We start from the raw sequence: 10,797 nt of genomic DNA, 5'->3' as shown, positions 1-10,797 counted from the left end.
CCCCTCCCCCCTTCTGCCCCCCCCCCGGGTTGGGGTTCAGGGGGGCCCCTCCCCCATTTTAACACCCCCCCCAATTTTTCCCCCTCTCCCCCAATCTTATCTCCATTAGGTGCCAGTTTTGCCCCCCACCCCCTTCCCGTGGGGGTCCCCACCCCCTTCCAGGCTGATGGTAAGAACTATTTGGGGGGGGGGGGGGCAAAATATTGGGGGGTACCCTCCCCCCACTGACACTCCCCCCCCAATTTTACACTCTCTCCCCCCATTTTATCCCCCCCCCCCCCCCCTCAGGTTCACCCTTCGGCGGGTTCAACGTTGCCAAAGCTTCTACCAACCCCTTCGTGGTGAGGAGGGGGCAATAAGGGGGGGGAGGGGGCAATAAAAGGAGGGGGCAATAAGGGGGGGGGGGCCTGAACCCCCTTTTTTGCCCCTCACCTCCCCATTTACCCCTCACCCCCCTTTTCCCCCAACACCCCCCTTTTCCCCATCACTACTCCTTTCTGCACATACGTCCCCTCTTTCTGCCCCTGACCCCCCCTTTCTTACCCCTCTCCCCCCTTTTTCTGCCCCAACCCCCCCCCTTTCTTACCCCTCACCCCCCCTTTTTACTCCTCACCCCCCTCTTTCTGCCCCTGAACCCCCCCTTTTTGCCCCCAATCCCCCCTTTCTGCCCCTGACCCCCCCTTTTTGCCCCCCCCCCAGACCCTCCCGGCCCCGACGGGCCCCTTCGCCATCAGACACCCGACCACCACCAACCCCTTCCTATAGCCGCCGCCGCCGCCGGGGGGGGGGGTAGGGGGGGAGACACAGCCCGCGCCCCCCCTCCCCCACCAGAGGGGACCCGGACATGCGGGTGTCCCCCCTCCCCCACTCCAGGATGAAGATTTTTTGGTTTTTTGTTTTTTTTTTTTCTTTGAGAGATTTATCACGATATCTTAATATATATTCGATAGAAAACGGCTCTGCGCTCGGTGCCTCCCTCCCCCATCCAGCCCCTCCCCCCTCCCCCAACACTGGGGGGACCCCTGGCCCTGGGGGGGGGGAGGGGAGGGGGCACTGGAAGGTCTCTGCCCTCAGTAAAGATGGCCGCTGTGGGCTCCGTCCCCCCTCCCCCCAGGTTGGGGGTTCTGCCCTCAGCCAAGATGGCGGCCGCAGCCTCACCCTCTCCCACAGCGGTGTTAAGGGAGCGCCTGCCCTCAGCCAAGATGGCGGGAGGGTGGGCTCCACCCCCTCTGCCCGCTCCACCAATGAGAGCGGAGGGGGGGAGCGGGCGCGGGTCAGGGCGGGGCGGGGGGCGGGGGGGGGTCCGGCGGGCCCCGGGCGGCGGCCTGGGGGCAGAGAGAGGGCAATTAGCGGGGTCATTAGCGGGGTCATTAGGGGAGAACTCGGGGGGGAGGGGGAATTGGGGGGGTGTAATTAGGGGAGGGGTTTGATTGGGGGGTGTAATTAGGGGAGGGGGATGTAATTGGGAGGTTGATTGGGGTGTAATTAAGGGAGGGGGATGTAATTAGGGGAGGGGGGTTGATTGAGGGTATAATTAGGAGAGGGGGGGTGATTGGGGGATGTAATTAGGGGAGGGGGGGTGATTGGGGGTGTAATTAGGGGAGGGGGGGTGATTGGGGGTGTAATTAGGGGAGGGGGTCATGATGGGGGGGATGGGGAGGGGGCACATAACTGGGGGGGCATAATTAGAGAAGGGGGGATGATTGGGAGGGGTTAATTAGGGGAGGGGGGTCGTGGCTGGAGGAGGGGGAGCATAATTGGGGGGCCATAATTAGGGGAGGGGGCATAATTAGGGGAGGGGGGTTGGTTGGGGAGGCGGAGTAATTAGGGGAGGGGGGAGCCTAATTGGGGGGGTGTAATTAGGGGGGGGCACAGGGAGGGGAGGGGGATGCGTAATTAGGGGGGACATAACGAGACGGGGAACGTAAGTGGGGGTAGGGGGAGCCTAATTAAGGGGAGACATAATTAGGAGAGAGGGACATAATTAGAGGAGAACATAATTAAGTGGGGCTAATTGGGGGGGGGGGGCACGCAGCATAGCGGGAGAGGGGGACGCGCTGTCCCCTTTTGGGCACAGAAAGGACAAAAACGGACAAAGAGCTGCGCAGCGGCGGGGGGGGGGGGGAGGGGCAGAGCCCCCCTCCCCCCGTTTGTAGCCCCTAATTAGCGACACCCCCCCCCTAATTAGCCACAACCCCCCAATTAGCCACCCCCCCCCCTCCCCCCAACACTCACACACCACCTGCAGATAACGTATATATCAAATATAATTTAGGAGGGGGACCTCCGGCATTAAAATAATTATTAATTATAATAATACTCCATTATAATAACTCATTAGAATAATAATTAATTAGAACAATAATTAAAAGGGGGGGATCACCCCCACGGGGGGAGGGAGGAGGAAGGTTTAGCCCCCCCCCCCCCCCCCCCATCCCTGCCTCAGTTTCCCCAACGTTAAGGCACAAGAAGGGGGGGGGGGGAGTTCCCCTGGGGTTGGGGGGGTCCCCTGGGGGTTGGGGGGGGTTTGGGGTGTCCCCCCCCCAATTTAGCAGCCGAAGAGAGCGCGATAAGCCGTGTAAAGCAGCGCCATGACGATGCCGTAGAAGAGGGCGAAGCCAGCGAGGAGCCCGGGGGGGGGGCGCCGGGGAGGGGGCGGCTTCACCTGGGGGTTGCGGGGAAGGGGGGGGGACACCCCACATCAGCGTAAAGGGGAGGGGAGGGGGGGGTGTGCAGGTCGCCCCCCCCCGCACACCCCCTTTGCTTAAAAACCCCCCTTAAAATTCTACTAACGGCCCCCCCAAAGTCGTACCTCGGGGCCGCGGCGGCGGGCGGCGAGGCAGCTCTCGCCGGCGGAGGGGCTCAGTTTGGGCTGGGGGAGGGGGGGAAAAAGGGGGTTAAAGGTGTTTTTTTTTTGGGGGGGGAGGGGTGTTGGGGTTTGGTTGTTTTGGGGTGGGGGCGACTCACGGCATCGGGGGGCAGGCGGGGGCGCAGGCGGGCGGCGAGGCGGCGGTGGAGGTCTCCGGCGCTCAGCGCGTCCCGCAGCTCCTCCGGCAGCCGCAGCTGCAGCAGCGCCTCCAGGCTCTGGGGGGGATACGGGGATTGGGGGGGGGGGGTCGCCCCCAACCCCCCCCCTCCCCCATCCCATCCCTAACCCCGGCCCCGATCCCCATCCCGGCCCCAACCCCCACTCACTCCCACCCCAAATCCCCACTCCCGTTCCCAAATCCCCATTACCTGTCCCCAAATCCCCGTCCCCAAATCCCCGTCCCCAAATCCCTGTCCCCAAATCCCCACTCCCATCCCCAAATCCCTGTCCCCAAATTCCCGTCCCCTGTCCCCAAATCCCCATCCCAAAACCCCCATTACCTGTCTCCAAATCCCCATCCCCAAATCCCCATCCCTGTCCCCAAAACCCTGTCCCCAAATACTCATCCGCTGCCCCCAAATCCCCATTACCTGTCCCCAAATCCCCATTACCTGTCCCCAAATCCCTGTCCCCAAATCCCCACTCCCATCCCCAAATCCCCATCCCTGTCCCCAAATCCCCATCCCTGTCCCCAAATCCCCATCCCTGTCCCCAAAACCCTGTCCCCAAATCCCCACTCCCTGTCCCCAAATCCCCGTCCCTAAATCCCCATTACCTGTTCCCAAATCCCCAAATTCCCGTCCCCTGTCCCCAAATCCCCACTCCCCGTCCCCAAATCCCCAAATCCCCGTCCCCTGTCCCCAAATCCCCACTCCCCGTCCCCAAATCCCCAAATCCCTGTCCCCCGACCCCAAATCCCCACTCCCAGTCCCCAAATCCCCGAATTCCCGTCCCCTGTCCTCAAATCCCGGTCCCCAGATCCCCAAATCCCCACTCCCCGTCCCCAAATCCCCAAATCCCTGTCCCCAAATCCCTGTCCCCTGTCCCCAAATCCCCACTCCCCGTCCCCAAATCCCCACTCCCCGACCCCAAATCCCCAAATCCCCGTCCCCCGACCCCAAATCCCCGTCCCCGCTGCCCCCTCACCTGCCGCACCTCGGTGATCAGCTCCCCCTCCTGGGGCTGCGGGGGGTCCTCGCCGGGGGGGGGGGCTGCGGGGAGGGAGGGGGGGGGGAAATTTGGGTTGGGGGGTGTCACACGGGGAGGGGGGGGGATGACGGGAGGGGGGGACACACGTGTCCTACCGGGTTTGGTGACAGCGCCGCGGGAGGAGGAGGAGGAGGAGGAGGAGGAGCGGAAGAGGAAGCTGGAGGGTTTTGGGGGGGCCGAGGGGGGGGCGGGGGCTTCGTCCGGGCCCTGGAAAGGCAGCGGAGAGGGGGTGGGGGGTGCAATTAACACCTGGAATAATTAGCCTTCAGCCTAACGAGCTCGTCCCAGTACTCACTGGCGTTGTCCTGGGGTGTCGCTGCGGGAAGGGGCCGGGCGCCCACTGGGTGCTGTGGGGGGAGAGCGGCCGCCCCCGTCACCCCCCGTCCCCACTCCCATTCCCGCCCCCGACTGTCATTCCACGTCCCCAATCCCAATCCCAATCCCGGCCCCAGTCCTCCCCCAGTCCCCGTTCCCAGTCCCCGTTCCTTAATTTCCATTCCCCATTCCCGTCCCCGATGTCATCCCCACTCCCATTCCCCGTCCCCAATCCCCATTCCCGTCCCCAATCCGCATCCCAAATCCCACTCCCTGTCCCCCCTCCCATTCCCTGTCCCCAATTCCAATCCATCCCCAGTCCCGTCCCCACTCCCTGTCCCTATTCCCATCCCCATTCCTATCCCCAATCCCTGTCCCCACTCCCCATTCCTCACTCCCTGTCCCAAATCCCACTCCCCATCCCCACTCCCTGTCCCCAATCCCCACTTCCATCCCCATTCCCATCCCCATTCCTATCCCCGATCCCCAATTCCCCATCCCCAATCCCAATCCTGTCCCAAATCCCACTCCCTCTCCCCATCCCCAATCCCCCGTCCCCGATCCCACTCCCCCTCCCCAATCCCATCCCCAATTCCCCCTCCCCAATCCCAATCCCGTCCCCGATCCCCAATTCCCCCTCCCCAATCTCACTCCCTCTCCCCATCCCCAATCCCAATCCTGTCCCTGATCCCCAATTCCCCATCCCCAATCCCAACCCCATCCCCGATCCCACTCCCTCTCTCCCTCCCCAATCCCAATCCTGTCCCTGATCCCCAATTCCCCCTCCCCAATCCCAATCCTTCTCCCCCTCCCCAATCCCGTCTCCGATCCCCAATTCCCCCTCCCCAATCCCAATCCTTCTCCCCCTCCCCAGTCCCGTCCCCGATCCCCAATTCCCCCTCCCCAATCCCACTCCTTCTCCCCCTCCCCAATCCCATCCCTGATCCCCAGTTCCCCCTCCCCAATCCCAATCCTGTCCCCGATCCCACACCCTCTCCCCATCCCCAACCCCCCATCCCCAATCCCAATCCCAATCCCGTCCCCGATCCCCAATTCCCCCTCCCCAATCCCAATCCTGTCCCCGATCCCACACCCTCTCCCCATCCCCAATTCCCCATCCCCAATCCCAATCCCAATCCCGTCCCCGATCCCCAATTCCCCCTCCCCAATCCCACTCCTTCTCCCCCTCCCCAATCCCGTCCCTGATCCCCAATTCCCCCTCCCCAATCCCAATCCTTCTCCCCCTCCCCAATCCCATCCCTGATCCCCAATTCCCCCTCCCCAATCCCAATCCTTCTCCCCCTCCCCAGTCCCGTCCTCGATCCCCAATTCCCCCTCCCCAATCCCACTCCTTCTCCCCCTCCCCAATCCCATCCCCAATCCCCAATTCCCCCTCCCCAATCCCAATCCTGTCCCCGATCCCACACCCTCTCCCCATCCCCAACCCCCCATCCCCAATCCCAATCCCAATCCCAATCCCAATCCCAATCCCAATCCCAATCCCGTCCCCGATCCCCAATTCCCCCTCCCCAATCCCAATCCCAATCCCGTCCCCGATCCCGTACCTGTCCCTCCGCTCCAGCCCCCGGCTCCTCCTCCGCAGGCTCTCGGGGCCGCGCCGCCCCCCCCCAGCCCCCTCCCCCCGCGGGGGCACCGCAGCCATCCTGGGGGGAAGATGGGGGGGTCAGCGGGGACCCCAAAAGCCCCCCCGACCCCCCCCCCACGTCCCCCCAACACTCACCCGCCACCGACCGCCTTCTGCGGGGTGTCACCTCGCGGGGACGAGCCCTGCTGCTCCTGGAGGGGGGGGGGAAAGGGGTTCGGGGGGGCCCCAGGATTTGGGGGGAGGACCCCGAAATTGAGGGGGGGGTGTCCCCAGGGGGGTTTGGGGACAATGACGTCACCTCAAGCGGCGTCTCCTCCTCCTCCTCCTCCCCGGTGACGCTGCCCTCGATGAAGTCGACCTGCTCGGGGTCGCTGTCACCGGCTGCGGGGACGGCGGGGGGGTGACACCGCGTCCCCGAGGGGTGACACCGGCCGCCGGGGGGGTGACAGGGGTCCCCAGGGGGTGACAATGGCCCCGGTGGGGTGACGGGAGTCACCAAGAGGGGATGACAGCAGGCCCTAGGGGGTGACAAGGGTCCCCAAGGGGTGACATTGGCCCCTGGGGGGGTGACAGGGGGCACAGGGGGGTGACATTGGCCCCTGGGGGGTGACAAGGGTCCCCAAGGGGTGACATTGGTCCCTGGGGGGGTGACAGGGGGCACAGGGGGGTGACAGGGGTCCCCAAGGGGTGACATTGGTCCCTGGGGGGGTGACAGGGGGCACAGGGGGGTGACAGGGGTCCCCAAGGGGTGACATTGGTCCCTGGGGGGTGACAACGGTCCCCGAGGGGTGACAGGGGGCCCCCGGGGGGTGACAATGCTCACGAAGGGGGTGACAGGGGGCCCTGGGGGGGTGACAGGGGGGCACAGGGAGGTGACATTGGCCCCTGGGGGGGTGACAGGGGGGTGTCCCCCCCCACCCTCACCTGCCCCACTGCGCTTCTCCCTGTGCTGCCGGGGCAGCTCCGAAAACTCATCCGTGGACTGAAAAGGTGGAAAAGGGGGAGAGGGGAGGGGGAATTTAGGGTGGGGGCCACCCCAAACTGCCCCCCACTGCACCCCAAGACCCCCCCCCGCCCCCCTCACCCCACCTCGTTGCCGGACCACCGTTTGCTGCCGCTGTCGACGCTGTTGAAGCCGGAGTCCAACCCCCCGCGCTGCCGCAGGGGGCACAGCTCGTCCGCCAGGCTGTAGGGGGGGGTGGGGGGGAGAAAACAGGGGTGAGGGGACCCCAAAAAGCAGGAGAAGAAGGAATTTGGGGGCTCCCCCCCCCCCCCCCGAGACCCCCCCTTTTACCACACGGGAGGGGGCTGTGCGGCGGCGGTGGCGTCGGCTTCGAGGTGGAGGTACTTGAAGATGTGGACTTTGCCCTTCAAGCAGACCTGGGGGGGGTGGGGTGTTCCAAAAGGGGGTCGGGGGGTGAGATGGGGTTTTGGGGGATCCCCCCGACACCCCCCCAGACCCTCCCTGACCTGTGCGGGGGGCGACTGGAGGGGGTTGTTATCGGCCAGGATGATTTGGAGGTGTCGGAGACGGCGGTAGCAGCGGGGAATGGCGACCACTCGGTTACAGGAGAAGTCGAGACGGACGAGGGGCAGCTCCGACAGCTCTGGGGAGGGGACAAAGGGGTCAAGGGGGACACTCCCCCCCCCTCCTTGAAGTGGGGGACACCCCCTAACGTAGGGGACACCCCCCCCGCCCCCCCACTTACCGTCGGGGAGGACGGTGAGCTGGTTGCGGCGGAGGTTGAGATCCCGCAGCGATTTGAGCTGCCCCACGCCGGCCGGCAGCGCCCGCAGCTCGTTACAGCTGACGTCCTGGCGGGGGGGGGGGGGGATAACGAAGCGAGGTGACAACGGGGTGGGTGACAAAAAAAAAAACAAACAAAAAAAAAAGGGGAAAAAGGGGGTCCTGGCGTTGTGTCACACACACACACACACCCCTCCCTGCTACATGCTCACCAGCTGCCGCAGGGCGCCGAGCGCCCCGATGTTTTCGGGGAGCTGCGCCAGCCGGTTGTTGCTGGCGTTGAGGACGCGGAGGGGCAGGAGGCAGAGGCAGGCGGGCAGCGAGCTCAGCTGGTTGCGGCTGCGGGCAGGGAACGGGCAGGGGGTGAGCGGCAGCGTCCAGGGGGTGCTGCCGGACCCCCCACTGCCACCGCCGCTGCGGGGAAGGGAAGTACCTGAGGTCGAGGTGGGCGAGGGCCTGGAGGTTGGCGATGGCGGGGGAGACGCTGCGCAGGCAGTTGTGGTAGAGGCTGAGCCCCTCCAGGGAGACCAGGCGACAGGCGGCCTCCGGCACCTCCCCAAAGCGGTTGCGGGAGAGGTCTGCGGGGACGGGGACGCGTGGGGACAGGGGACCACGAGGGAGGGGGGGGACGGACGGACGGAGACCGTCGGGAGTGGAGGATGCTCGAGGATGGGGATTGATGGGGACAGGGGACCCCCAGGGATGGGAGGGCCCCAGGGACAAGGAGTGATGGGGACAGGGGACCCTCCGGTACCAGGGCTGGTGGGGACAGGGGACCCCCAGGGACAGGGAACACTCAGGGAAAAGGGCTGGTGGGGACAAGGGACCCCCAGGGACAGGGGACCCCCAGGGATGAGGGCTGGTGGGGACAGGGGACCCCCAGGGACAGGGGACCCCCAGGGATGAGGGCTGGTGGGGACAGGGGACCCCCAGGGACAGGGGACCCCCAGGGACGAGGGCTGGTGGGGACAGGGGACCCCCAGGGATGGGGGACCCCCAGGGATGAGGAGTGATGGGGACAGGGGACCCCCAGGGACGAGGGCTGGTGGGGACAGGGGACCCCCAGGGATAGGGGACCCCCAGGGATGAGGAGTGATGGGGACAGGGGACCCCCAGGGATGGGAGACCCCCAGGGATGGGGACCGGGGATGGTCAGGGACCCTCAGGGATGGGGACCGATGGGGACAATTAGGGACAGGGACCATCCACCATCACTAACAGAAACTGAACACCGCGGGGGGGACAAGAACACCCCAAACCCCCGGGGACAGGGGACACCGCTGCTGCCACCCCGGCACTGGGGGGGGGTGTTCAGCCCGGGGGGGGGGACAGGGACACAACAGGGCGCTCCCGTGTCCCCATGGGTCCCTACAGTGCCCCCAACAACGCAGGGAACAGAGACCCCCAGGACGTTAACGAGCCGCTAACGAGGGGCAGCCCCATCCACCTCTCTCCCCTGAGAAGGGGTCGAATTTGGGGGGGTGGTGGTGGGGTGGTGTGTTCAATCCCTGAGCCCCCCCCCCCCCCCTTTTTCAGGCTGTTTTGGGGGTGGCGGGCGGCACCCCAACCCTCCCGGAAGGGGAAGGCAAAGGGGAAGCGAGAGCAGCGAGGCGGCTCCCCCCTTCCCAGCCTTTGAGAAGAAGATGGGGGGGGGGACACACGACACACACAGAGCTGGTGACCCCCCCTCTATGCCGGGAGGGGGAAACTGAGGCAGACAGGACAGCCCGGACCAGGCGTGCCGGCTCTTCCCGCCCTGGCGTCGTGTTTATCCGGCCTGCGGCGCGTTCGGCGAACCTTCGGCTTCCGGGGAGGCGTCGGGGTGGGGGTGGGTGGGGGGGTGTCGGAGGAGGGGGAAAGGAACCTGCAGGACCCCCCCCCACCCCCTCGAAGAAGGGGGAACCCCGTCCTAACCCCATAGAAGGGGGGTGCGGAGGGGGGAAACCTCATCCTACCCCCGTGGAAGGGGGGGTTTAGGGGTCCCAGCCCCCTCCGAAAGGCCATGTTCAGCCCGAGGGCCCAAGAGAGGCTAATGGAGGAGGGGGGAGCACACCCCTGGGCCCCCCCCTGTACCTGCCTGGGGGGCTGCGGTGGGGAGAGGGGAGGCCTGGGGGGCGTAAGAGGCTCCGGGGACCCCCAGGAACAGCGATGGGGGGGAGCCAGGCCCTGTCCGGGGGGGGGGGCAGAAGGCTCCGGGGACCCCCGGGAGTTGGTGGGGGGGAAGCCAGACCCTGTCCCGGGGGGGCAGAAGGCTCCGGGGACCCCCGGGAGTTGGTGGGGGGGAAGCCAGACCCTGTCCCGGGGGGGCAGGAGGCTCCGGGGACCCCCGGGAACGGGGAGGGGGGGGCTGCGGGGCCGCTACCGCCCGGAGAGGGGGATAGGGGACCCCCGCGAAGGGGCGTGGCCAGGTGTACCCGGGGGCGTGGTTTGGGGAAGGGGCGTGGTCACGGGATGAGGGGGCGTGGTCTCACCGGCCTGGGTAGTGTCGCTGAGGTCCCAGCGCCGCGCCGCAGCCACCGGGAAAGCGCGCAGGCGGCGGCCGGCCAGGCTGAGGGTGCCGGAGGCCGCCGCTTCTTCCAGGGCTCGTTCCGTAGCGGTTCCCGCGGGAGGAGACGATGGCGGTAGCAGCGGCGGAGGCAACGGCAGTTCCGCCGTCATGGTCCCCGCCTCGCCCGCCGCCATGGCGGGACCCCCCCCCCCCGGCGGAGGCGGAGCTCCGCTCACCGCGGGCGCCGCTGCGCGACTGAGCGGCCGGCCGCTTCCGTGCGGGGAGGCGGCCCCTTCTAGGGGGCGTGGCCGGCGTCGCGGCCAATCAGAGAGGGAGGGGAGCGGGGAGGCGGCCAACGGGAGAGGGCGGAGGAGGAGGAGGGCGAGGCGGTGGGGGGTAGTCTTTGAAGGACTAATCGCTTTCGAGCAGGGGCGGGATTGCTGTGGGGTCGCAGCCAATCCCAGTGTAGAGACTGGCAAGGAGAGGGTTACGGATCTCCACCAATCGGGAGCGAGCAGGCGGAGCTAGTCGCCCTGGCAAAGTCCGCTCGGAAGTCTGTGGGG

At 66.4% G+C, this 10,797-nt stretch overlaps 1 protein-coding gene and 1 long non-coding RNA gene across 9 annotated transcripts; one reads left to right on the top strand and one right to left on the bottom strand.

Moving 5' to 3' along the window:
* Positions 1-108: 108 nt before the first annotated feature.
* On the top strand, positions 109-1,318 carry LOC309685426. Its single transcript, XR_014270448.1, has 3 exons — positions 109-169; positions 289-341; positions 700-1,318. It is a non-coding gene; the product is annotated as an uncharacterized lncRNA (long non-coding RNA).
* An 854-nt stretch (positions 1,319-2,172) lies between these two features.
* LOC309685427 (leucine-rich repeat and calponin homology domain-containing protein 4-like) lies at positions 2,173-10,475 on the bottom strand. Of its 8 annotated transcripts, none has more exons than XM_082501191.1 (17): positions 10,218-10,475; positions 8,180-8,324; positions 7,959-8,085; positions 7,709-7,814; positions 7,470-7,606; positions 7,294-7,379; positions 7,084-7,185; positions 6,924-6,981; positions 6,298-6,380; positions 6,135-6,190; positions 5,959-6,057; positions 4,374-4,425; positions 4,174-4,285; positions 4,016-4,079; positions 2,968-3,084; positions 2,813-2,872; positions 2,173-2,665 (listed from the first exon to the last, which is right to left on the bottom strand). In XM_082501191.1, exons 1-17 carry the CDS (start codon positions 10,426-10,428, stop codon positions 2,325-2,327), a joined length of 1,956 nt encoding a protein of 651 aa, XP_082357317.1. In that variant the 5' UTR covers positions 10,429-10,475; the 3' UTR covers positions 2,173-2,324. The 8 variants fall into 8 exon arrangements, with proteins under 8 accessions (XP_082357317.1, XP_082357318.1, XP_082357319.1 ...); XM_082501192.1 differs by having other exon boundaries at positions 4,025-4,079; XM_082501193.1 differs by having other exon boundaries at positions 2,527-2,665; positions 4,016-4,080; positions 7,089-7,185.
* Positions 10,476-10,797: the final 322 nt, after the last annotated feature.

Source organism: Vanellus vanellus (assembly GCF_965231255.1).
Source record: "Vanellus vanellus genome assembly, contig: HAP1_SCAFFOLD_2379, whole genome shotgun sequence".
Lineage (NCBI taxonomy): Eukaryota > Metazoa > Chordata > Aves > Charadriiformes > Charadriidae > Vanellus > Vanellus vanellus.
This window is presented reverse-complemented; position numbering and strand designations above follow the sequence as displayed.

Coding starts and splice junctions, on each gene's coding strand:
- LOC309685427 (XM_082501191.1), bottom strand. CDS start 10,428: ATGGCGGCGGGCGAGGCGGGGACCATGACGGCGGAACTGCCGTTGCCT. Junction 7,815..7,958: donor TCGGCGCCCTGCGGCAGCTG/GTGAGCATGTAG, acceptor CCCCCCCGCCAG/GACGTCAGCTGTAACGAGCT. Junction 6,058..6,134: donor CAGAAGGCGGTCGGTGGCGG/GTGAGTGTTGGG, acceptor TCTTCCCCCCAG/GATGGCTGCGGTGCCCCCGC.